Raw genomic sequence first — 27059 nt, forward strand, 5'->3', positions numbered from 1 at the left:
TCTGCCTTCACTGTGTCTTCCACCACTAGGGTGCCCACCTCATTCATCAGGCAGCCTACGTTTTCCCTAGTCTTTCTTTTTTGGGGGGTGAGGGAGAAGCAGCTTGACTTTCACATCTCAACTTAAACCTGGGTCTTTAAAAAAAAAGTTTCTAACTTCTGCCACTGAAATAAAAAAAATAACCCTTCTTAAAGCCACAAGGTAATAATTAATATTCTACCTCTTATTTAAAGTCTTCTTTTCACTGAATAAATTTTGACTGATGCATTCCATGTGAGGATGATGTCCTTTATTTATAGGCATGGCTATATTGCCCAGTCTTTATTTGGTGAGTTTTACCCCAGACATCACAGTGTCAACAGTTTCAGAAGGTCAGACCCTGTAATAAATATTTCACTGACTCTCTTCAGTGGGTGAATTGGGAATCTTTGGTCTGGTACAGTTTAGATTTGGAGTCTCCAACTTCGACAGGTGATAATTGATCCGGGCTTTTTATTTACCTTATGGGTAAGGAAGCATTTAGCATCATCCTCAACACTCAAAAGTGTCCTAACACCAATGATTCTTGGCTTCATGCACAATAAGTGCATAATGTAATATACATTTTCAGGCTATGATCATTCCATTTGTGCTTCATATTCAACCAACCATGCAAGGGTCACATCTGTAACCTTGAACAGGTGATGACAGTGTTGCAGGTCATCTTCAGGACTAATGCTCACTAGTAAGGCTGCAGCTGCTGTGTGGGATGCTATTCTCCAGGGAGGAGTCAGCAAAGGGTTACTCAGATTCTACAGTAGTTTTTTCTCAGTCTCTATTATGAATTGTGTGAATTTTCTCACTGTCTATTATGAATTGACAAATTTCTGTCTCTTTCTATGTAATTGTGTACTTTGGGACTGTATTTCTTCCTTGTAGTGCTTCCTATGCTGATTATTCTTCTTCAGAAAATAAGGAGGAGAATGAACAGCAGAAGTGTATGGCATTTGTTGAGAAAGCTTGTGTTTGGATAAAATGACAACTGAATCCTTAATCTGTATATTTCCAGAGTGAGTATTGTGTGATATCTCTTCAGACAGAAAAATTGTTAGTACATACCTGCTATTTCCAACAATGTTCAGAATTCCTACTGACCCTGATTAACAGGGTTCTTTAAAGTGGCAATATGTTTTCTCTTAGTGTTTCAAACTCCAAGAAAGATTTTTGCTTCTGATAAAATGCAGAAATGATTGAAAAAGCTGTGGGAGAGTTTGAGGCAGGCAAAAGTAGTACAAATGAAAGCAAGAGAGAATGTTGTGCTTACTTAAAACAACTTCTGGAATTTCCTATATTGTAGTGAAAGAGCAACTGGGTAATCTAGCCTAATAAAAATTATTCCTTTTTTCTCATGTAATTGAAGCTGTTACTGCCTTATTGTGCTATTTTTCATACAAATGAAGTGATTTTCCCCTCTGCTTGGATAGGAATGACAATTGGACTCCTGTGGGATGGCTACTTAATAAACCAGTGTCTAGTTTGAGACACCAACTGCTGGATCCGGCAGATTTACATCACTAAGCATAATAAGTTCTTTACTCAGTTGCATGCAGCTACCTGCATGCTGGCCTAGTTTTCCAGAGAACAAAAATGTAAATTATTTTCATTAACTTTGCTGAAATCTCCCTCATGAGATATGCCTCATGCTTCAAAGTATAGTGTATATATCTTTATAAAGCCAACATACCTCAGAATCACTTGCAATGTGGTTCTAGAATAGGGATAAACCAGCAGCAGAGTAAGGCTGAGGATTCCTGTTATTTTGTAGTCTTCTGATGAAACATCAGGCAAGTCATCTCAGCTTCTGGCTATGTCTGCTCAGTGCTGCACTGGAGACAACCAAGCTAGTCCTGAACAAGCTGGTTCACATGTGTGCAGCAGAGTGCAATGTTTGCACCCCCTGCCTCTCACTTGCTGCGTGAGCACTGCAGCACCAAGCTCTTGGTGGCCTTCCTATCAGCAAGATAATGCTTTTCTGTAGAAGCAGCTTAGGTGCTTCTGTGCTACATGGTGCTGTGCATGAAAGGTGGTTTACATAAGCTCTATACTTGAAGAGCATGTTATGAGCTGTTTGGTATTAAATTTAAAAAGCAAGCCACTTTGGCAAAATTTAAGATTTAAAAAAAAAACTCTTAATTTCAACATCTGTAAGATCTTTAACTGTATTTCTGACTTATCTGCAGTGAAAATGGCTACGGCATTTTATGTCATACAAATAAAGCACATCTGAAAACTTTTTTCAAATTACACTTAGATTTTCATATGCTTTGCAACTTCAGCAATTTGCATATTTTCCGGAGTGTTATTGTATTATGATAAACAGGGATTATCATATATTTTCAGATAATGTTTTCTTAACAATTCAACTTCTATTTGTAACTCTTCCATTTATTTTAATTACTAGCACAGTGTGCAACATTTATTAATCAGCAGAGTCTTTTTAAGTTAAAATACTAAATTAGCTAACCCCATTAACACAGAATACTCCAAACAAGCAGTAATAGGAGAGGTAGTTACTGTGCAAATCGTATTATACATGCGGGTGCTCTAGGGTACAGTTAAGCATGATTACCCTCTTTTGATCCAGTATTCCTCTGCTTCTTCCAGCTAATTTCCACTGGAAATTTACAAAGTAGTGCCTTCGTTTTTCCATCTTAATTTTTCTAATGAAGTTCTGATACTTTATAACACTGGGGATGCAGATAATAAGTCTGTGTATAATTAAGAAGTTTCAGAATTTGCTGCAGAAGAGATCTCTCTTACTTCCTACAAGAACTAGGCAAGCTGTTCTTTGCCACTTCACATTATCTTATACAGGGGTTAAACAAAAATAGCCAGAGGATTCTTACATTTACTGACATTAGGATAAAAGTGATTGATAGAAGTGATTGATAGCTTGTTGAAAAAAAAGTATGAATTTAGGATATTACTGTAGAAAATATTTGTCATCCTGCACCCAAAATAATTTTATTTTTTAAAAATACTGTGCTAAAGGTATTCCAACTAGATATGTTAAGTAAAATATTCTCTTGTTATTTTTGTAAATAACACTTTGATTGTCATGTGCATTAGCTGCACTGCTGCACTTGTTCTGTTGTGAAAAACCATTGTGCTTCTTAGTTCCCCGAGTGAAAAGATAAGACACTGTTGGATTTGATTAAGAAATTACTTCAGGTATAGCCCAAATTTGAAAGCTTAGCATTAATTTTGTGTTTTATATAAAGGAAAAAAAGGAAAAAAAAACCCCAACATTCACAGCTTGCCAACAGAGAAACATTGTTTGGATTTAATTGTTCATTTTTTCTTCAAAGTGAGATAAAATTGTTTTATTTGAATCAGATCAAGAAAACAAGGAATTGAACTGCTGTTGTATTGAACAACTGCATGTACAAATATAACAACATTGCTACACATCTAGGGTTAAGATTTTGGTAGCATTTTTATCAGTACATTACAAAAATGTACGGTACAAAATAATATTTTGGAAGTTTGAGAGACAATATTTGAAGAATTTTCCTTCTGGTGCTCTCAGTTTAGTATTTATTATTGTGCCCTGGTTGTGCAGCATGTATGGCAGTCTGGCAGTAGATCTACTGCCAGTTCTTTCTCAGAAGCCCAGGTAAGGTTTGAAATGTTTCTGGTGTCAGAATTACTAAGTTGCTGGAATTTTCCTGTTGGGCAAGTCCAGAGAATGTTCTGAAAGATCTGGTTCCTCTGGGTTTTTTTGCTGCCAATTAAATTAAAGAAAAAGTGAATGCCTCTGTACTGTGTCCCATCGGTAGGTACCATATAGCAGTGGGATGCTGCTGCCCAGCAGTAACTGATGGACCTGACAAATCCTCCTTCCTGTTTGTGCTGCTACTTTCTCCCCTTACACTGCCATAGACACCAGAGGCCAGGACCTGCTGCTGCTTCTGTTTTCTCAGCCCATCCCACTGGAAAGCCTTCAGCCTCTAAAAGGCCTCTTCTATCTCCTGTCACGATAGTGAAAGACATTACTATAAAAGAGACAGAATAGAGGGAAGAAATGGTGGGTGAGAAGATGTAGGAGGAAAGATCACGAGGGAGTAAAAATGTAGGGAAAAGAAGGATTAGAAAGATTAAATTAATAGTAGCATGAGATGTAGTGTAATATGAGTGAAGGGAGAGAGAAAGCAATTTTATTTTTTGTTGTTGTTAACAATAAATATCTGAACTATCTTTTGGAATTTAAATACATGCAGCTGTTAGATCCAGGACTGGCTACTAAGTCAAGGGTTGTAGGTGTTTTGATGCCAATTAGGTTCGGCAAATTGTGGTCCTGGCAGCAGTGCAAGTGGCCTTCATTACCATTGACACCAACAGCTTTGGTCCTGGCCCTCCCTCAGGTTCTGTATGTGCAATACTGCTATTTGTAGGACCTGAAATAGTTTTTCATTTTTTATTCCAGCTATTTCCCCCTGTCTTGAATGTATTCTTTGGCATATCTCTGATCCAAGCTTTTGTGGTGGATGAAATGAAGTATTTTTTCATTTTTTAAAATTTATTTCTTTAGGGAAACTTTACATCCCATTAAATCATCAACTTTTTGGAAAAGCTTAGCTTATCCTGACTGTTTTATGGCACGATATAACATCAAGACACAATTTAATTTTTCTGCTACGTCTGTTGTATTTACTGAGTACCTATAAGAATTTGTGAATTTACACTTGAATCACATGGAAAAGCTGAAACCTAGATGTGATAATCAGTAAGTGAGTTTTTGTAGAAAAAAACCAAACTACTGAGGTCTAAACTTGTCCAGTTGGTAATGGCATCATGCTATTGTCTGGATTTAATTTTCTTCTTCTTTCATCAGTCTCTTCTGTCTCATTCAGAGCACATACTGTCATTAATTTAGGGAAAAGCTGTGTCAGGTGTATATACAGAGCTACAGAACACAATACCATTACTAAAGTGTTTTGCAGTGCTATAGCTTTTTACTATTATTACTGGTTGTGGGGGTATAATGACTTTTGTATGACTCCCATTAATTTGGTCACCCTACTTAACACAAAAAATTGTTTTGTTTATAATTGCATATTCACATAGAGTAATGGAAATTCTTACTTGCTTTAAATAGACATTGAATTTGCAAACGTATGTTGCTTTCTAGTAGTTAGAGCATTATTGCTATAAGGATCTGCCCACCTGGCTCTTACAACAAACTACAGACAGAAGGATAAAAATAAAGTTTCTACTTAGACTACTTTGTATCATTATACCTTATTATATTTTTACTGTTCTTTCATTTAATTTAAATATTATTGTTCAATGTTCTTTCTCAAAAACTCATGATTGCTTTATTTATCTATTTTTCACTCAGCAATAGAAATACATTCCAGGCTGTATGGCACACAATGCAGTTAATGTTCTTAGAGGAGATATGCAGAACACATATGTGTTAGGCTACATGTAGAACATATTATTAGTTGTCTAAAATTGTTACAATATATGTTTGATTGGGGTTTTATTTTGTGTGTGTTTTTTAAAAAAATTGTTTTAGAATAATGGTAGAATATAGATTACTCTGAGTATTCATTTGCTAAAGAGACAAAGATTAACTGATCCACAGGAGAATCAAAAGTTCTATGTAATAAATTTCATAGGAAAAACTATAGTAAATTAATTTATCTTCTGCTTTCCTCAAGATTTTTTTGCCATTTTGTGTATAAATTTCACAGACATAGTATTCATATTGAATTATGAATGCTATGGTTCAACAAAATTCTATGCATATATGGGCAAATCCCTAAACTGCTAGCCTTGTCTTCTCAGCTATCCAGTCCCCTGGGAAAGCCAATTTTCTTTCATGTCTGAACAAAAGAAAAATGTACTATTAAAATGCAATTCAGAAGTGATAAAAACTGCAAGTGGAGCAGCCGGCTCGCAGCACCTTCAATGTATTCTCTGGGACACTGGGGCCGCATTAATTTTTGTGTGTGTGTGATGTCCATCCCATGTGCAAATTAGCATTACAAGTACCATAATCTGTCTTATGTGAGAGTGTCCTTTCCCGTGAGTATACACATGCTACTACAGCCTTGTATAATTTAGCAGTCTGCTAACTCAGTGTTTTTCTTACACTAAGTTTACATGGCATTTGTTTGTGGTACTTAATAGGATAAATTTATATAGCTGGGAAGATTCTAAAATAGTTTATTTTTATGAAGTAGAAAGAAAGAAACATAATTTAAAAAAAAACAACACACTCAAACATTTGCTGAGGGATCAGTTACTCCAAAGAAACAATGTTCTGAGTTTGTGTCAACTGAGAAACAAAGAGAGGTATTTTAATCTTCATCTTTATCAAAAACTTGTTTGACTGTCTTACTCTAATGGGGACTCTGGATTCTGAAAAGCTTTCAACTAGGAAAAGGTTTTAATTAACTACATGTATTTTCATGGCGGTATTTTAAATTGGGGTTTTAAAGTTCTGAAGCATATATTTCTATTTATGCTCTGTAATATTTTTTCCTGCTGTAGTAGAATAAAGAATGCATGTTGCTTTGTCAGGATACCAGTAATGATAAACTCAATATCCCAAGATTTTACTTTATATTAAAATGTACCTGTTTGCTCTCATAACTTTTGCAAACTGGAATGGAACTAAGGCATCTTTGTAGCGTATTTTGCAGATTCTTTATATAAAAGATGTCTTTCACCTTCCCTCATACAGTTTACTGTGAAGCCTACCCAGAAAACTGGTAGCTGTTAGAGTTAGGGACATCCAGGTGAAAACATGTTCCATGCCCAAAGCAGGTAGCTGGAGCTTCGTTGTTCAGTGACACTATGTAAGCAAGGACTACAACATCAATATGACCAAAGCTGAAAGAGTCAGGCTCCAAAAGATTGCTAATTAAGACTTAGTTGTAACTTGAGAGTAAAGTGCACAACTTGTGAATTCAGAAGAAATAATTGCTTTGCTTTGGGTACTACCAATATGTGAAAGTCGCTAGTGCTGTTTATATAAGTTTCTATTCTACTAGATGAGACTACGGTTTATTTAATATGCTTAATAGATATAAAAGGACACATACCTAGTTTAAGGTACAGGGAGGATTCTTTCTGGTGCAAATTTGCCTTTGTTTATGCTTATGCTTCTGACATGTTTGGAATGTTTCCATCCTGCTGCAATGATCAGGTTGGGGTTTTCTCTTGGGAACCTACATGACTTGTAAAGTGGATGGAAATTCTCCAGAAATGAGCTCTGTACTTGTGCATGGCACATGCCTGACACTGACAACTGGCACAGACTGCACAGTCTGCTAAGCCTTGAGGTGTCAACATGCAAATCCAAGGAAATTGAACCCTGCTCCCTGTGTCTTCATATCACACTGGTTGTCAGTGCGGATACAGCCAAAGTACAGAAAATCTTCATTTTGTCTTGTGGAAACTCTATATCTATTTGTTCCAAATTTAATGTAAAAACACCTGTAGGAGAAATTGCAGGAACCCTCTCACAGTATTAGGGGGGAACATTAAAAATGTACTGGAAAATAGCAGACACATGTCCATCTTACCTCCTATAGCATCGATACCTATGATTTAGTAGACCATAACTGATTTGAAAATATTCTTGAATTTCAGATTTCTTCCTTTTTCTTCTTATACTAAAAAGAAGTATGACCCATCAATTAACAGATCAAGCAAATATGGTCAAGAAGCTTATGGAACTAAACACTTCCGAGAAGTACAGCCTAAGAAGTGGCTAGCAGACAAGGTAAGTCACTGCAAAATGAAAGAGTTGTTTACATTTTATATTAAGTTAGAAATAGGTGAATCTGAGCCTTATTCAGACATCACGGAGTCCAACGAGAATCTTTCTAGCATGTTACATAATCATACAGCTAGAGCTGATGTGATGAGATGTCAGACTTCCTCCACTCTTTCTGATAAGTTTAATTTGAAGAAATTCAACACCTCTCCCATCAATAAGGTAAGGATTTAAAAGTCCGATTAAGTACAGTTTAGTTATGTTTTGCAAAATTTTGGTTTTTCTGCATTGCTTCTTCTGATTTAAGAGGGATTGCATTGTTCACTGTTGCATGTTAAGATAAACTTTCAGAACCTGGTTAAAAACAATAAAACATCCCATAGCTTACATGTTTTTGAAAATTCTAAAAGCTAGTGAAGTGAAATTAGTGAAACTGGTTTTATATTATGATAGTCTCATTAGGCTGCCTGCATTGTCAGGAACATCTCATAAATTTCTAGTTTTGTTAGTGCTACAAGAGGTAATTTTCCTCAGAGCATGTTCCAACATGAGTTTCTGTAGTGTTTGCATTACTTGTACTTTTATTAGGTATCATAATCACATCAAAATTTCCCAGTACAAGAAAGATAATGGACTTGGCAGAAGGTATAGCACAGAGCCAGAAAAGATACTTGAGGGACTGATACATCCTTTATATGAGGAGAGGCTGAGGGAGCTGGAACTCTTCAGTCTGGAGAAAAGAGGGCTCAGAAGAGATTTTATTCATGTGTATATAATCCTGATAGGAGGGAATGAAGAAAAGGGAGCAAGACTCTTCTCAGTAGTGTCCAGTGACAGGATATGAACATGATATAACATTTCTCTTTTATTGCTACGGTAACAGAGTACTGGGACAGGTTGCCCAAAGAGGTTGTGGAGTCTCTGTCCTGGGAGGTATCAAAAATCCATCTGCACATGGTCTTGCACAGCTTTCTTTAGCTGCATAGTGGAGTTGGACTAGTTAATATCAAGAAGTCTCTTCTAACCTAAACAATTCTGGTATTTTGTAAGACAGGATTGCTTATTTCCCTGGAAGTAAATTAACCTTTGTAAATATCTAACAAGTTCCAAGGAATCTTAGTTTGAAAACTAATATATTCTAAAAGAATTATTTCTCAAAACTTTTAGCTCAGAGTAAATTTATCTCTTTGCAAATAAAGACACGTAGATCAACATCCAAACAAAAATACCTGAATTCATCTTTCAAAAGCAAAGTGGAGGATAGATATGACTGGCTGAAGTCCTGCAGCATAATTATTATATATAAAAAACTTCTAAATGTCTTATTTGTGTTACTCATCTTGTCCTGTAAAGGCTCTTTCTTTTCCAGTCCTTAGCAGTCCTTGATCAAGCTGAGATTATTATATCAAACGATGTAAAGATATTTTGTTGTTTATCATATCACACATACATAATATTATATAAATTATGGGCTTAGCCGACAAAACTAAACTCACTTGTGATCTTGGATAGATCTCTGGAGGTGAATAACTGTATGCATTAACCCAACATGACATACAGCTTTCCAACCCCAATTCTAAATCAATATGAAGCTTCAATTAGGAGCCGTTTACCCAAACAGAGAGATAAGAGGAGAAAAGAGCTATTTATGACCTACCTGCTGCTTTAATGAGTCATTATTACTGGGGGGAGGTGGAAATGCAACTCCACCTCCTCACTGTATTTTAATGGAAAAGGTCCTATTGGCAGATGTGAGGTCAGACGTTCTTAACTGTTAAATCTGGAAGAACTCTCTGTCCCTTTCATATTTGTAAGCTGTATTAAAAATTTGTATATATCAGTCTTATAAGCAAAATTATCCAGTTCTAACAAATCACCAGGCTTAAGGGCATGCATCAAAATTTTTAAAAAAATTAATTAAAAAATTAGATTTTTGCTTAACACTTTGTCTGATAAGCACAACGCTCCTTTGAGTGATCTTTTTGTGGATGCAACTTCTGTTACAACCTAAAGGGCTGGTAACCCTGCCATGATGTTTATTTAGCTTCTGACAGCATTATACTAGAGAAGTTTCACTTACCATTGCTGGTAAGACAAACTACTGTGGAAGTTTTTCCAAAGAGTAAGTTCAGTGGTCAGTGACCTCTCTGAGCTGTTGAGATATTATTGGATATTAATTTGTATTAGCTGGCTTTTTTATAACTACATATAAAACAAGTTTAACTGTGTGATCATGAGAATGTCCTAGCTGTATTTTCCTGAGGTTTTCCTGTGTTTATAAGTGTGCATTTTAATTCAAGTCACAAAAAGATTAGTATGTAAATTATATAATTACTTTAGAAGCAAAATTAACAACAATGAAAAATACTGCCTTATTATATTTCTTCTGGAAAATGAAAGGGTATTAGCATAGACTTACTGTAAACATAATAATTGCCATAGCTATGTAAGGAGAAGTTAATAGTTCTTTTCATCTAGTTACTATCTGATAATTTCTATCTCATTCTGTTTATAATTCAAAGAAGTTTCTGATTTAGGGGAAAAACTATTGTATTCCAAGTCTTTGTTAAAAATAAACCAGAAATGGAAACACTATACATCTACTGAATCTGAATCTCAGTAGTTTACTCAGTTGAAAACTACTATAAATATGAAAATGCTTGCATATTTTAATTTTAATATCATATCTCTAAATATACTGGAATGCCTTTGATAGAATGTATGTGAGCATTACCAACATAAAAAATTTACCAGTCACAAGGAATTTAATCTACAATGATAGGTTCCACGGTAGCTAGACAGTCAAGGGATCAAATACACTAACTATAATCTTTCAGTTGTCAGAACACTCGCATATGTTCATATTTACTGAGGCAGAAATGATAGAATGATAGCTTATAGCCCTTAATTGGTATTGGAATTAGTTTGCATATGCATTTTACAAAACTGATTTTAATGACAGCATTTAATGTTTTCTTATTTGCAAAATTCAGGAAGTGACATTTTAAGATGTTCCTTCCTGATAGAGTCTTTCCTCTGATGCCTTATTATAGGTGAATTACAGTACAAGTACATCACTGTTTCATTATTTGCACAGGCATTTTGGTCCTAAACAGAATTTTATTATCTACAAAGCATAAAAATATCTAGTACTGCAAAGAATTAATTTAGAGAACCTAAGCATATTGCACAGAACATAAAGTTGACCTTTACCGTCTACAGCTTTTGGAATGGAGTGGGATGTGGAACACATCATGGATTTAATGTGGCACAACGCTGCCTGCAGAAACTTGGGTGGGACTGTGACTGCCTGCCCATTGCACCCGATGATTGAATCTGCTGTCACCAGCATCCTGATAATAATGAACATTCAGCTTAACGACCGTGATTATGATTATCATAATTGATGTGCAAGAGCGGTGTGTGGGGATCATTACAGCTGAACTGTACAGGAGAGAAACATGCCTTAGTTATGGATAATTTTACTTTTATGCATTGATTGGGATAAAATATGCCTTTCAAGTTCAACAGGCCAGCTTAATATAATTTTAGGAAGATTTCTACATGTATGAATTGATGATTATGAACTTCCTGCAGAACAGTCATTCTAGCTGTTTATTTTGAATTGTTTCATTCCGTTAATAATGGGAAATAATTAAATAATTAGATGTCGAGTGGAAAACACTTATAGAGTACTGCCAGCATTAATCAAATATCAAGTTCAAATATTTCTGATTGTCACAGTGTTGCTTAGCCTAGGAAGAATAGCTTTTGTGGTTCACCACCAACAATTGTTGGAGCAGTAGAAATTGAGCTGTAGGCAACACTACTGGCATTTTCACATTGTATTTTGTAGCCATTAGAGCTGGCAATAGTTGTTCCTTATATAAATTGTATTGCTTCCATAACTGTCACCAGAGGCAAGGAATTACAGATTCAAATTCAGACAGTGTACATACAGGTACAATCGACAGCTTCAATCAATTTTGTTAGACATTGATTGCCTTCAACAGAGATTATATGAAATTGCAGAAATATTTAATTAAATAATGACAAATATAATAGATAATCACAAGTGTGTGTACATCCTTTAAGCCAGAGTTTTTACAAAGAATGCTGTGACATAAGTATAATGCAAAGTAAAGAACTTTGTTGATTTACACTAGCTGTAAATTTGGCTCTTTGTCCAAGAACTGGCAGAAATTTCTTATCTGGGAGAATAGAGATAACAGAAAATGTACAAAATTATTGATCTTTGATGTGCTTTCTACCATAAAGAAGATTGCAACTGCACAGTTCCTCTCACATGACATCACTAAGTTTGGACTGTCTATTGATGAGAAAGAGAACCCCCTGTGTGTCCAAGCAATTAATTCTATTTTATATAGCCTACTGCCTCTGAAAGTTCAGTAGCCTCTGTGGTTTTCATTGTTGCTCACGTTATGTCCCAAGTGTAATCACATTATCAGGTAGAGCCCTAAGTTCCAAATATGTGGGAAGAGGTCCACAACAAGGATATAGTACGGCCTGAAAAGCTCAGTGCTGTATAAAGTGAGTGTGACTCTTCTGCATGGCCATGGCAAACTCATTTTCTTCCACATTTTTCTGAGACCACTGTGTCCTGTGGTTCCATAGCAAGTTTGTCTTTGTATAGTATTACTGAGAGGGGAAAAATAGGCTGAGAGGGAGAAATGATTTGTTCTGTTTGAAAATTAATTTTATCACTTGTAGCACCATCAACATGCTCACAACAGTCTTGTGTCTATTGGGTGATGTTATTATGTGGCAAAATTGTTTTATACAGTTGATACATTCATGCTTTTCTATCACAGATTATACTAAAATCTATTTAAATTTCACTTTAACTTGGGTTTTCCTAACCTTGCAGCAGTGGGGTTTGAGATAGGTATACTGTATGTATAAAAAGTTTCTCTCTTAGATTGTGACTCCATGACAATTTTTAAAATAAATTTGCTTGTTTCCTTTTTTATCAAGAAAAAAAAATAAACAGGAGAATGTTTTCTAACAGTGTGATATTAGCTAATGTGTGTTTGTGTTATCAACCTTATTATATATTTTCAAACTTTTAAGGCTACGTTTACTGGTGGGCTTGTGCCACAAGGTACTTATACACAATGAAAAGGGCTAGCAAATGTTTTGCATCAGCTTCTTAGTTCCCCAATGCAACTGCAATGTGTTTTCTTACGCAATGCAGAGCTGACATAATGTGGCAGCCAGAAGTGACTCTATTGTAGGGGAATTATTAGGTGAGCTGTAAGAGTTTTCTTGTTACACTACCGGTTTCCTCATGAGCCATGTCAGGGATAATCCTCGGCCAATGACATGGGTCTTATACGATTATTACTGCTGGCATGACTTGATGTATCTATTCAGATGCTCCAAATGGACCCTTAGTTTGAGTTATCAACTACCTGTTTCTGAGATTAGGTTGCTTTCTTCCATTTTTCTTCCTACCCTGAGTCCTGCACCAGACCAAATACTCAAAACCTAAGAATCTTATCCTAAAATGATACATTTCTATTCATGGAAAGTCTATCCTTTCTACTCTGTAGCATATATTTTCTGCTCTCAGAACAACCATTTTCAGCTGCTGTATGTGAAAATCAACTTGAGTTGAGTTTGAGTCCACATAAGACAATTCACACAGCAGTCTTCAGAACTGCAAGCTCCTTGGGCATTTGGCTACCTGGTTAGGTCCTACAAAAAAAGAGCAGTGTTGCCCAATTTAATATCATAGACCAGCTTAATAAGCAAGTGGTCTCTCAAGTGGTAACAAAAAATGCCGTAAGGTCACTTTTTCAACATCTGAACTTTTTACTTTTTCAGTAAATGTCATAATGTACTGTTGAGAAGCAAATATATTTAAAACGCAGGAGTATGTCATATGCAACAGTGAGAACACCAGACATTACCTCTCATTCACAGGACTAGAATGAAATCTTTCTCATTATAGTCTCCTTCACTGGAGACATTCAAAACCCACCTGGATGCGTTCCTGTGTGATGTACTCTAGGTGACCCTGCTCTGGCAGGGGGGTTGGACTAGATGACCTTTTGAGGTCCCTTCCAGCCCCTAAGATTCTATGATTCTATGATAAGATGCACTTGTTCAGTCTTCTAGATCAGCAAATGACAATTTCAACTTCTGACAGTTGAAATATTAATTTTTCCAGATTCCTTACTGAATGACTCTGTCATATCTACAGAAATGCATTTCGTTATGAAGATAACTTTCAGAGCTCCCATTGGAAAGGTTCTTGAGCTATACAGTGTTTCCTCTGAGAAAATCCTTAAAGTCACGAATGCTGGGCTACTTTTGGAAAATGCTACTCATGATATATAATGCAAATTGTTTTTAACTATCAGTGATCTTTCAAATTATTTTCACAGAATCATTTGGGTTGGAAAAGACCTTTAAGATCATCAAGTCCAACCATTAACCCTACTCTACCAAGTCCAGCACCAAGCCATATTCCCAAGCGCCATATCTAGATGACTTTTAAACACATGGTGACTCAACCACCTCCCTGGGCAGCATGTTCCATCATGTTTCAGTGGAAAAGTTCTTCTTAATGTCTAGTCTGAACTTCCCTTGGTGCAGCTTGAGGCCATTTCCTCTTGTTCTATCACCAATTACTTGTGAGAAGAGGCCAGCACCTACCTCTTTACAACATCCTTTCAGGTAGTTGTAGAGGGCAATGAGGTCTCCCTTCAGCCTCCTTTTCTTCAGATTAAATACCCCCGGTTCCCTCAGCTGCTCCTCATAAGACCTGTTCTTAAGGCCCTTAACCAGCTTCATTGCCCTTCATTGGACGTGCTCCAACACCTTGATGTCCTTCCTGTATTGAGGTGCCTAAAACAGGACACAGGATTTGAGGTGTGGCCTCACCAATGCAGAGTATAGAGGGATGATCACCTCCCTGGTTCTGCTGGCCACACTATTTCTCATACAGGCCAGGATGCTATTGGCCTTCTTGGCTACCTGAGCACAATGCTGGCTCATATTCAGCCACCTATCAGTCAGAACCCCCAGATTCCTTTCTGCTGGACAGCTTTCCAGCCACTCTTCCCCAAGCCTGTAGCATTGCATAGGGTTGTTCTGGCCCAAGGGCAAGACCTGGCACTTGGCCTTGTTAAACTTCATATAATTGGCCTCGGCCCATCAATCTAGTCAGTTCAAGTCTCTCTGCAGAGCCTCCCTACCCTCAGGAAGATTAACACTCCCTCCCAGGTTGGTGTGGACTTACTGAGGGTACATTCTGTCTTCTCATCAAGATCGTTGATGAAGATGTTAAACAGAAGTGTTCCCAATACTGAGCCCTGAGGAACCCCCTTGTGACTGGCTGCCAACTGGATTTAGCTCCATTCACCACCACTCTCTGGACCAAGCCATCCAGCCAGTGTTTTACCCACCAGAGTGGATGTCCAAGCCATGAGCAGCCAGGTTTTATATCAGAATGCTACAAGAAACAGTGTCAAAGGACTCACGGAAGTCTAGGTAGACAACGTTCACAGCCTTTCACTCATCAACCAGGTGGGCCATCTTGACATAGAAAGAGATCAGCTTCTTCAAGCAGGACCTGCCTTTCATAAACCCATGCTGACTGATCACCTAGTTGTTTCTATATAGTGCGTAATGGCACTTAAGATGATCTGCTCCATGATCTTCCCTGGCATTGAGGCCAGACTGACAGGTCTATAGTTCCCTGGATCCTCCTTTCAGCCTTTGTTGTGGATTTGCTACCCTCCAGTCCATTGGGACCTCCCTAGTTAGCCAGGACGTCTGGTAAATGATGGCAAGAGGCTTGGCAAGTGCCTCCGCCAACACCTTCAATATTCTTGGGTGCAACCCATCTGGCCCAATAGACTTATGGATGGATAGGTGGTGTAGTAGGTCACTGACTGTTTCCTTTTCAATTACGAAGGTCTCATTCTGCCCCACCTCCCCTTTATCCAGCTCAGGGGACTGGTGTCTAGGGAACAGCTGGTTGGACTGGTAAAGACTGAGGCAAAGAGGACATTTAGCACCTCAGCCCGTTCCTCATCCTTTGTCACTGTATTTTCCCCTACATCCAATAAAGGATGGAGATTCTCCCTCATCCTCCTTTTGTTATTAATGCATTTATAGAAAGATTTTTAATTGTCTTTGACAGTAGTAACCAAGCCGAGTTCAAGTTGTGCTTTGGCCCTCCTAATTTTCTGTCTGTGTTGCCTTACTACATCTCTATATTGCTCATGAGAGGCCTGTCCTTTCTTCCAGGGGCCATAAACTCTCTTTTTCTTTCTGAGCTTCAGCCAAATCTTTCTATTCAGCCAGGCTGGTCTTCTTCCTCAGGCTTGTCTTTCGGCACATGGGGACAGCCTGTTCCTGGGCCTGTAAGACTTTCTTTTTGACATATGTCCAGCCTTCCTGGACTGCTTTACCCTTTATGACAGTTTCCCAAGGGACCTTGTCAATCAGTCTCCTGAACAGATCAAAGAATTCCAAGGTGGCAGTTTTACTGACCCCCTTCCTTACTTCTCCAAGAATTGAAAACTCTATTAAGTTCATGGTCATGGTGCCCTAGACTCCCTCCAACTTTTATCTCCCTCACAAGTCCTTCTCCATTCACAAGCAGCAAGTCTTAGGTGTAGAAGGAAGATAAACACTGTAAAGCAAATTAAAATATACAAAATATATCCCTGGCTACTGTTTAAGTAAATGAAGAAAAGAATCTTCCAGTGGATACCTGGGAGGCTGAAAAGAAAGGCTGGGAAAGTTTTCTGGTGGAGGTTACTCATGTAGGTTATCCTGTATCTGGTGAAGGATACAGAGTCAGTTTTTCGGGGAATACTATAACGTAGTGACTGAGAAGACTCAAACCATTTAGTTATTTGCATAAGAAAAGATACTGTCATCACTCTTTTAATCAAATCCATTCTAGTGATTCTTTGTAAGGGTTTATCGGCAACCAGTTGAATATTTTATAAAACCTTATTTTTGATTTTGTAATTTCTCCACGGGAAAATGCAGTCCCTCGATGATGATCCAAGGCTTTGAAGAATAAATTGATTTGAAAGAGAAAATTAGATGGTACTTATTATACTGTCTAACTAGCAGTCCTGTGTCGTTTGTCTGTTGGATGATAAATGTCTTGCTTTGCCTATGTTCCTCATTTGATAATGTTAACAGCATAAAAGAAAAATCTTGCTTTTTAGTAAGATCCAACTTGAACCAATTTTTTTTGAGGGATGTATGTTTTAACTTTGTAAATAATTCCCATTGTACACATTGCTTAAACTTTTTTAAGCCTCTTGTTTAATTAGAAACACATTAGAAATAGTGTACTTAGAGTACATTACAGTAACTTGTGGCAGAGCTTTTAATACAAAAAATAACCATTTGAGCTGGAAACAGCAGAGTTTGAAGTTACACTACTTTGTTTTGTTTATATGTTCACTATTTGGATTTTTTCTTTTTGTTCTTTTTTCTTTTTTTTTTTTAATTGAAAATACACTCAACTGGGAAGTTCTTGGCCTTGCCTTTTGATGACTGTTTTGTATGAGCTGTTCAGCATTCTTGAAATGAATTAGATTTGTTTCTATATCTGCCAAACATAATGTATTTCAATTCAATTTGCCACGATACTGAATTTAAAAGGATATATTTTGAAGTCTTTTTTTATATGGAATGTATCTGCAAAAATAAGCTGCTCATTATTTGATGATACTCACCTAGACTTTGTGTTGGTTAAATAGAGTTGAAATGCATCAAAAGAAGTGTGGCCAAGAGGGCCAGGGAGGTGATTCTGCCCCTCTGCTCTGGTCTGGTCAGACCCCACCTGGGGTACTGTGTACAGTTCTGGTGCCCTCAGCACAAGAATGATATAGACCTGTTCGAGAGGGTCCAGAGAAGGGCAATCAAGATGATCAAAGGCCTGGAGCACCTCTGCTATGAAGACAGGCTGGGAGAGTTGGGGCTGTTCAACCTGGAAAAGAGAAGGCTCTGAGGAGACCTTATAGCACCTTCCAGTACCTGAAGGGGCTACAGGAAAGCTGGGGAGGGGCTTTTCATCAGAGGAAATAGTGATAGGACAAGGGGCAATGGTTTTAAACTGTGAGAGGGGAGATTTAGGTTAGATATTAGGAAGAAATAATACACTATAAAGGTGGTGAGGAATTGGAATATCTTGCCCAGGGAGGTTATTAATGCCCCATCCCTGGAGGTTTTTGAGGTCACATTGGACAAGGTTTTGTGTAACCTGGTCTAGTGGTAGGGGTCCCTGCTCATGGCAGGTGACTTGGAACTTGATGATCTTTGAGGTCCCTTCCAACCTTAATGATTCTATGACTCTATAATTCTATGAAGTAAAAGTAACAGAAAGCTTTTCACAGTTCTTTAAGAATTCCATAGTCCATGTTCCATGGAATTTTCTGTTGAAAAATGCAGGTAAGAGAACTGATCCTCAGTGCCTAGAGTAACTGAAATACATCCATGGAGAATCTGGCCCGTAACTAATATAGTCAATTCGTAGAAAAAAACTATTTTGAAAGAATGTTAGAGGGAAAATGGTGTTACCCGTGTTATAGGACAACAGACACTTCTAAATCTCATCTTCAAATTCGTATTGCTGATGAGTTTGCAAATTGAAGTCTAAGATCAGAAGCTGCTTGCAACATATACACTTCAGATTGCAGAATCTTGCACCTTAAGAATATGCCTGAATGACATATTTTGTCATGCTGACCCATTATGATTGAATATTTCTATAGTTTGTAGTGTTAATAATACCTGTAGCTGTTCTGGATGGATTCTAAGAGGTTTTGCCATGTATATGACCAAAGTGAGAGAAAGACTGTAAGTTTTTGTTGTTTTGATGATCTCTCTAGAAAGCATGAATAGATTATTCTTAGAGCAGTAGGACTTTAGTGTACTCAAGTGTATTTTAGAGAAATCTACATTCCCTGAATAGGAAAAAGATAGCTTTGTGCACTTGTGTTGGAGTGAACGGGAGACTATAAGTAATACAGACTGCTTGTTGTCTTAACGGTTTGACGGAAGGAGCTACTGCTTCTTTCTTTACTATTTATATCATGAATCAACTCTGAACACATTTTTGGCATTTTAAGTAGTAATACGATATTCAGTTTGGAATATGCTTCAGTGTTTATTAGTTTAATGCAATGAAGAACTGGTTTCAACATGCCCTTTATAAACCGAGGTTAAAAGGATGTTCCACCATCGTAGGAATAAGAAACTGTATTTATTTTCTTATACATTTTGTTGACCTCAGCATGAATTATATGGGGAAACTGAAAAGCATAACCACATGAGGAGTTATTTATGAGTAGGTGTATTACCATGTGTTAATATTCTAGAATGAGAGTTATGGAATTATTCAGGAATAACCTTTGCACTTCAAATTCATACTTCACTTCCATTTAAATAACCTTACAAGCTTTGATGAGTTAATGTAGAGGGGTAGTAGCACCTCAAGTAAAGGGGCTAAGATGTAGAGGCTGTGATGCACTTTTTCATAAGGTTTCTGTTTCATAAGTTTTTGTTTTCCGTAATGAGACTATTAGAGTAGGATTTTACATTTTGACTGTGATAACAGGAACTAATAATATTCCCAGCCAGCAGCTTTGTTACATGTTAGGATCTCTCACCTGTAGTTGTATGAAGAAACGATAGCATAAGTGCTAAGTGGTTATCATTAGCAACTTAATAGCCTGCTTTTTTAAAGTGTAAGTTGTTAGGAATGAGAGTTTCAAACTTAAGAAACAAAGAAAAGAAAAAGAGAAACAATAAAAACATTGCATATTAACAGACTTTAGGCATTAATGTGAAGCTGCTTGATTGAGCAGTGTAGTGTCAACCATGTCTTTCTCCTAATGCTAAAAGTAATGCACATAGACAGAGAGACAATCAGAGTACAGCCTCCCATCAGCTGTAATTAATCTTTTAGTTAACAGCGACTAGAAAAGCTTCTCATCAGCCTCTTCTGAAGTCTGAGGCACCCTGTTTTTTGATGTTTGCATTCTGAGTAAAATTGTCCCCACCAGTTCTAACAAATTGAAACACCAGGCTAATTATGGCAGCTAATGAAGTGTGTGGAATGGTCACAGCTTGTCGTGAAACTGTTCCTTCAGCTCAGATTAGAGTTTCATCAATCACTTTTTTAAACTGATCCAGAATTGCTTCTGCCCAGTGCTTGGCATTTTTAATGCTGTTTCTGTAATTGGTTTTTTCCCCAAAGCTTAGGCTATTTTTTGAAATATTACATTCTCAGGACAGGACTTACAAACTCCAGTTTATAAAAAAACATTTCATTATCACCTCTATCAGCTGATCAAGTCCTAGAAAGCTAATAAAAGAAGCAGAAATATAAAATTTGATATATTGCTTTTAATCCAGCTAAAGGTAGCAATAAAGCATATACACATATATGTATATGAATCATTATTACTGTGGGCTGGATGTATACTGCAATCTCATGAGACATGGTTTGTGGGCTGGATGGTTCAAATCCCACTGAAGGGCCTAAATGAAATGAATGAGTTGGTCTTAGCTTATTTCCTAGTGGATTGTGGTCCTCCATATATCACTCAAAGAGTTTGGCATGATTTGTAGTTTTTGCAGATGCCCAAGCCTTTGGCAGGAAGAAGACCAAAATGTGTTGCTATTGAAACAATTTCAACACTTCAGGTCAAATCCAAAGTCCTCAGAGAAGTATGGGAAACTTTACAGTATAACTTATATTGCTACTACACTGTCAATGAATAAATTAGCATATAAAACATTGTAAAAATTCCTGGTTCCTGTGCATTTATAAGATATAATAGTACTCAACTATACATTGAAAGTTCTGCATAGACATTAAAGACATAGATGTTAAAGAAAGTCTAAGGGTAAATCCTTTCCTCAACATGGACAATGAAGTGTTGAATTTAGTTTGGAAGTTTTGCAGCTGAAAAATGAAATAAAATTTTGCTCAGGTACTACCACAGATTATGTTTGCACAAGTTGTTACATTTAATGTATATAACATGTATTCATATCAGAACCAAGACAGCATGATTTTAGTTTTTGAAGTGTTTGATAATTTTTTAAATTTGTGCTAGTATGTGTAATCCATTTCATATTTCTGAACATTGTTGAATCTGCAATAACATTTGGCTATAAATATCAACTGTTCCTGAAGTTTCTTAATCATCAGCAGCTTGACAGTAAATATCAACTGTTCCTCTCCCTGAAGTTTCTTAATCATCAGCAGCTTGACAGAACTACCTTCATGTCAATGCTAAACCAAGCCGGTGGCACCTGAATGAATAATCAGTTTTGCTGATGCTATTCCTGAACTAATAAAAAAATAACTGGTGGGTTTACAGAAGAGAAAATGTACCACTGAAAAAAAATAAAATAAAAAATATATACACAAAGAAGTTATGTTACCATATATTAATAAACACAGACAGAAAATCAGCAATAGGTATTAGCCTAAGAGCTATTGTTCCAATTTTATCAATTAGTGAGAACGTATGTGAGCACTGGATAGAACATGAGTAGTTCTCCTAGTGTTAGCTGATGTCCCAAGTAAGCTGTCTGCAAAATGAGAAAGGCCATTTCCTGTTTGATCAATCTTTTATTAAGGTATCTCATATTCACAGAACAGGAAAGCTGTTTTTATCTTTAGCTTTCATCATTACTAGCCACATTGTTGGCTCATGTTTAGCTAGTTACCCACCAGGACCCCCAGGCTCCCTTCTGCAGAGCTGCTACCCAGCCTGTCAGTCTCCAGTCTGCTTTGTTTCTGGTGCTAGTCTGTGCCAGGTGCTTTTATCTACACTATATTTTCTGAGGTTCTGTCAGGCGATTCCTCCAGCCTGTCTACATAACTCTGGATGATAGCCCTTATGAATCAATGCCACCCATTAGTTGGGTGTTGTCCATGAACTCGATGAGAGTGCATTCCACCTCCAGGTCATCAATGAAGATACTAAAGAAGACAGATCCCAAGATAGCACTTGAGGAAAAACATTTGTACCCATCTTCCAGTTAGAGTCCGAACCATTCATTGCTACCCTCTGAACCTCATACTCCAGGCAGTTATTACATCTATTAGTCTGCATGTCTAGACTATAATTTACCAGCCTGGTTAAAAGGGTTCTTTGGGAGATTGTGTTGAAAGCCTTGCTAGAGCTCAACTAGACAGCAGCCGCTGTTCTCCTTTGATCTGCATATCATGTCATTTCATCACAGAAAACAATCAGGTTTGAAAGCATCATCCAGAACAATGCCAAACCAGATGAAATCTTACTGGATTTCTGGAGTGGAGCACTGGTTTTGCTGCATATGCCAAATACAATACAATCAACATGCTTTTTTATTTATTTTTTTTAAAATTAGTTCTCAATGAATGCAAATTTTATATATATATATATAATTTTTTTTTTTTTCTTCCAGTAGATGCAACTTAACCTGATAAAATAAAGAATACTTTCACTTGAGGATTTCAACTCAGGATTTTTCCTCCTTAACTCCTAGTGGCATGATTTTGGCAAGTTAGAGATAGTTGCAACTTGATCTTGGCAGGTTAAACATTCTCTGGCATTAGTCCAGCAGGTTAAAAGTGTTTCTGAGTTTGTCTTGGCAGTCGACACTTGGCACTGGCTTATTATCAGCTGGAAAGAGACTGTTGTGGTTGAACAGATTAGACAATGAAAGGGGCAGCTTATAAATGGCATGAGTCAAGATACTTATCCCCAAGTGCATTATTTACTAATACAAGTCCTGTTGCTAGCGGAGTGTGTGTGATGGACGGGACAAGAAGTTGGTTTAAAAATACAAGCACTATGATAAAAATGTCTTTTTCTTTTTCATCAGATGCTTTTAAGACTCTCTATATAATTCTGTACAAAGGAATGTTGTGTTAGATTTAATAACTTTGTCAGATTTAATAACTTTGTAAGAGTTATGTATTAATGCAAATTTTATATATATATATATAATATATTTTTTTTTCTTCCAGTAGATGCAACTTAACCTGATAAAATAAAGAATACTTTCACTTGAGGATTTCAACTCAGGATTTTTCCTCCTTAACTCCTAGTGGCATGATTTTGGCAAGTTAGAGATAGTTGCAACTTGATCTTGGCAGGTTAAACATTCTCTGGCATTAGTCCAGCAGGTTAAAAGTGTTTCTGAGTTTGTCTTGGCAGTCGACACTTGGCACTGGCTTATTATCAGCTGGAAAGAGACTGTTGTGGTTGAACAGATTAGACAATGAAAGGGGCAGCTTATAAATGGCATGAGTCAAGATACTTATCCCCAAGTGCATTATTTACTAATACAAGTCCTGTTGCTAGCGGAGTGTGTGTGATGGACGGGACAAGAAGTTGGTTTAAAAATACAAGCACTATGATAAAAATGTCTTTTTCTTTTTCATCAGATGCTTTTAAGACTCTCTATATAATTCTGTACAAAGGAATGTTGTGTTAGATTTAATAACTTTGTCAGATTTAATAACTTTGTAAGAGTTATGTATCAGTGTGTTTTCATACTTGACAATATTATTTATAAATCTTAAATAAAGATGAACATTTACTGTCCTCTTCAAAAATATTTTGTTAAAATGCCCTGCAAGAAGTGGAAATTTGCATGGCAATAGCAAATCAACCTCTCTTGGGATTCTGAATACCTATTAAACTATTTCAACTACACATTTGTTTTTTTGCCCAGATTCAGTAAAGTTCAAGGGTATCCAAGTATGAAATAGCTTGCAGATAAATTCACATTTGTTTCTTAATTTGATTTACTTGTAAAAAAAGGTTACATTAGTTGAAAAACTATAATATTATCTTAGGCCATTTTGGTTCAAATACAGATATTCAGAACAGAACTTGGGTGATGTTTCATAAGATTGACTAAGTATGGTACAACATGCACTGTACCAATAGTGGGACAAACTATACTATTAATGTTGATACGGGCTCTGAATATGTCTAAAAGTACCTGAAAAAGCACTACATAAAGGTGATTTAGTCTTCTTCACTAGATTAGCTTTATACACATAAATAAACTAATTAAACAACTATTTATAAAAGGCAATACTTTCTTTTTAAAGCATTGCAAAGCTCGTACGTGTTTGTGAGGAAAGACCAGACAGTGTCTGGCTTGCAGATGATCAATAAGTGGAACAAATGAATGTAGAGGTTACAGCTGGGAGTTCCAACCTTCCTTCCCCTTGGGCAATCACAATGTCTGCAAGGTACTAAGTAAATGTAACAAGTGCAAATTTGGACCACAAATCTTCACTGCTAGTTATATTACACATGAGAAAAAGGACAGAGTAGTTTCAGATCCCAGGTTCATTTTAGAGAGGCAGTAGAGGATAAAAAGTGATTAACTGGACCAAAACCTTCTCCTTTTTCTCTGTCCTTTCTTGCACAAAACTTCTATCAAAGCCAAGAGATAATTTGCCTTTGCTTGTGCGAAGGGAAAAAAGACCTGGGGAACTATAGACCAGTCAGTCTCACCTCTGTGCCTGGCATGATCATGGAGCAGATCCTCCTGAAGGCTCTGCTAAGGCAAGTGGAAAACAAAAGGGGTGATTGGTGACAGCCAACGTGGCTTCACCAAGGGCAAATCCTGCCTGACTAGTTTAGTGGCCTTCTACAATGGAGTCACATCTCTGGTGGACAAAGGAAGAGCAAGCAACATCATCTACCTGGACCTGTGCAAAGCTTTGATACTGTCACAGAATCACAGAATCTTAGAGGTTGGAAGGAACCTTGAAATATTATCTAGTCTAACCCCCCTGCCAGAGCAGGGTCACCTAGAGGACATCACACAGGTCCAGGTGGGTTTTGAATGTCTCCAGCGAAGGAGATGTCCCACATGACATCCTGGTACTGAAACTGAAACAGTACAGATTCGATGGTTGGACCACTCGTTGGGTAAGGAACTGGCTGGATGGTCACACTCAAAGAGTGGTGATCAGTTGCCAATGTCCAGATGGAGACCTGTGATGAACGGTGTTCCCCAGGGATCAGTACTTGGACTGGTGCTGTTTAACATCTTTGTCAGCAACATGGACCTTGGCATTGAGTGCAGTCTCAGCAAGTTTGCTGATGACACCAAACTATGTGGTGAGGTCAACATGCTAGAGGGAAGGGATGCCATCCAGAGGGACCTTGACAGGCTTGAGAGATGGGTGCATGCAAGCTCCATGAAGTTCAACAAGGCCAAGTGCAAATTTCTGCACCTAGGTTGGGGCAATCGCAAGCACAAATACAGGCTGGGTGGAGAATGGATTGAAAACAGTCTGAGGGAGAAAGACTCAGGGGCCATGTGAGTCCTGGGCTGCATCAAAAGAAGCATGGCCAGCAGGCCAGGGAAAGTGATTCTCGCCCTTTGCATGCAAGCTGCATGAAGTTCAACAAGGCCAAGTGCAAATTTCTGCACCTAGGTTGGGGCAATCGCAAGCACAAATACAGGCTGGGTGGAGAATGGATTGAAAACAGTCTGAGGGAGAAAGACTCAGGGGCCATGTGAGTCCTGGGCTGCATCAAAAGAAGCATGGCCAGCAGGCCAGGGAAAGTGATTCTCGCCCTTTACTCAGCTCTTGAGAGACCCGACCTGGAGTGTCCATCTCAGGAGCCTCCAACATAAGAAGGTCATGGAGCTCCTGGAGAAAGTCCAGAGAAGGGCCACAAAGTTGATCAGAGGGCTGTAGCATCTCTCCTATGAGGACAGGCTGAGAGAGCTGACATTGTTTAGCCTGGAATAGAGAAGAGAGGGCAGGCAGGTCTTGTAGCAGCCTTCCAGAGCTTGAAGGGGGCCTACAGGTGAGCTGGGGAGGGACTTTTTACAAGGGCTTGTAATGATGGGACAAGGCATAATGGATTAAAACTTGAAGAGGGGAGATTTAGGTTATACATTAGGTAGAAATTCCTTAGTGTGAGGGTGGTGAGACAGTGGAACAAGTTACCCAGGGAAGTTGTGGATGCCCCATCCCTGGAAGTGTTCAAGGGCAGGTTGGATGGGATTTGGAACAACTTGATCCAGTGGGAGGTGTCCCTGCCAATGCAGGGGGGTAGAACTACATGGTCTTTAAGATCTAACTCAAACTATTCTGTGATTCTATGATTAGAAAATATCTTATTTGTTCAGAAATATTTGAACTTTCCTTGTACAGTGGCTCAAACTGTTACATTCTAAAAAGCATCATTTTCTGTCATGTCATAGTTTAGTTTGTGCAGCTGTGGAAAGGCTCAGTGGTAATGATTTTGTTCCTTTTTCCAAACAGCTTCTTATCATGCAGGACGAGAAATAGGCTCTTTTCAAAGCTAGAATACATCCTCTCCTACCTTGCACAGATAAAGGCGTGATGTTTTAGAGCTTGACTTTTAGATATCTCCCAAGCAAAAACTAACACAGCTTAGTTGCTGAGCTAAGAAAGGAAATTTCAATTAGCACAGACTAGTAGCAGAACACTTCCTTTCCAGAATATTAGAGAAAAGGGAGGAATAGAGTTATAATTTCCATGTTAGGCTGTCACAGAGGAGCATACACTGCTGCAGTGCTTGTACTGGACACATGATGCAGGAAATATCTAAACCTATGTGATTATCAGATCAGTGGTTTTTCAAATTCATGAGCCATAATTAGAAATCCTCCATAATTTCTTGGAAGCACTGTTTGAGTTTGTTTTCCCTGTTTGTCATTCCAAAAGATGAAATGTGTAAGAGTCAGTGATAGTCATAAATCTCCATGAAAATTTAAGTGTAATAATAATGAAATGTTTGTTACATAAATTAAGTAGCAATTAATGTATTCTCTTTCTGTTTGGAAGACAGGATATTAAAATAGTGTTGCTAGATTTCCTACTGTGAACATAATTTCCTGATTTATTTTTTTGCAACATATTATCATAATGTCAGTAAAAGACTAAAACTAACAAGGAGAAAAAAAACTTGCCAAATGCAAGCGTAACACAGAAGGTTATGAAGTTGCCTTTTATGACGGATATACAATATCATTTTATTTTAAGATCTAATAGCAAGTTGATTCAAAGGGTAAAACTTGCACTTATGAAGTCATTAAAGCAAGTAGAAAATTGCCTTCTACCATAGTCACCCAGTCTTTTTAAATCAAAGAATTTTATTGTTGTTGATGATGTTTGCATTTGTAGGAGATAATTAGGGAATGAGTTAACACACCATAGTCACAGCCCTCAATCTTGTCAAGAAGAACCATAAACTCATAAACTTCACCCGAAAAAAGG

The 27059-nt window shown here is 37.5% G+C and overlaps 1 protein-coding gene across 1 annotated transcript in view; it reads left to right on the forward strand.

Moving 5' to 3' along the window:
* SPATA17 (spermatogenesis associated 17) overlaps positions 1–27059 on the forward strand; it is a 93246-nt gene that overhangs the window by 60179 nt on the left and 6008 nt on the right. Inside the window, exon 10 of the mRNA XM_009994799.1 lies at positions 7645–7777. Coding sequence (XP_009993101.1) covers positions 7645–7777 — 133 coding nt within the window. The remainder of the gene's footprint in view (positions 1–7644; positions 7778–27059) is intronic.

This window comes from Chaetura pelagica, unplaced genomic scaffold, assembly GCF_000747805.2.
Source record: "Chaetura pelagica isolate M959 unplaced genomic scaffold, ChaPel_1.0 scaffold2, whole genome shotgun sequence".
Lineage (NCBI taxonomy): Eukaryota > Metazoa > Chordata > Aves > Apodiformes > Apodidae > Chaetura > Chaetura pelagica.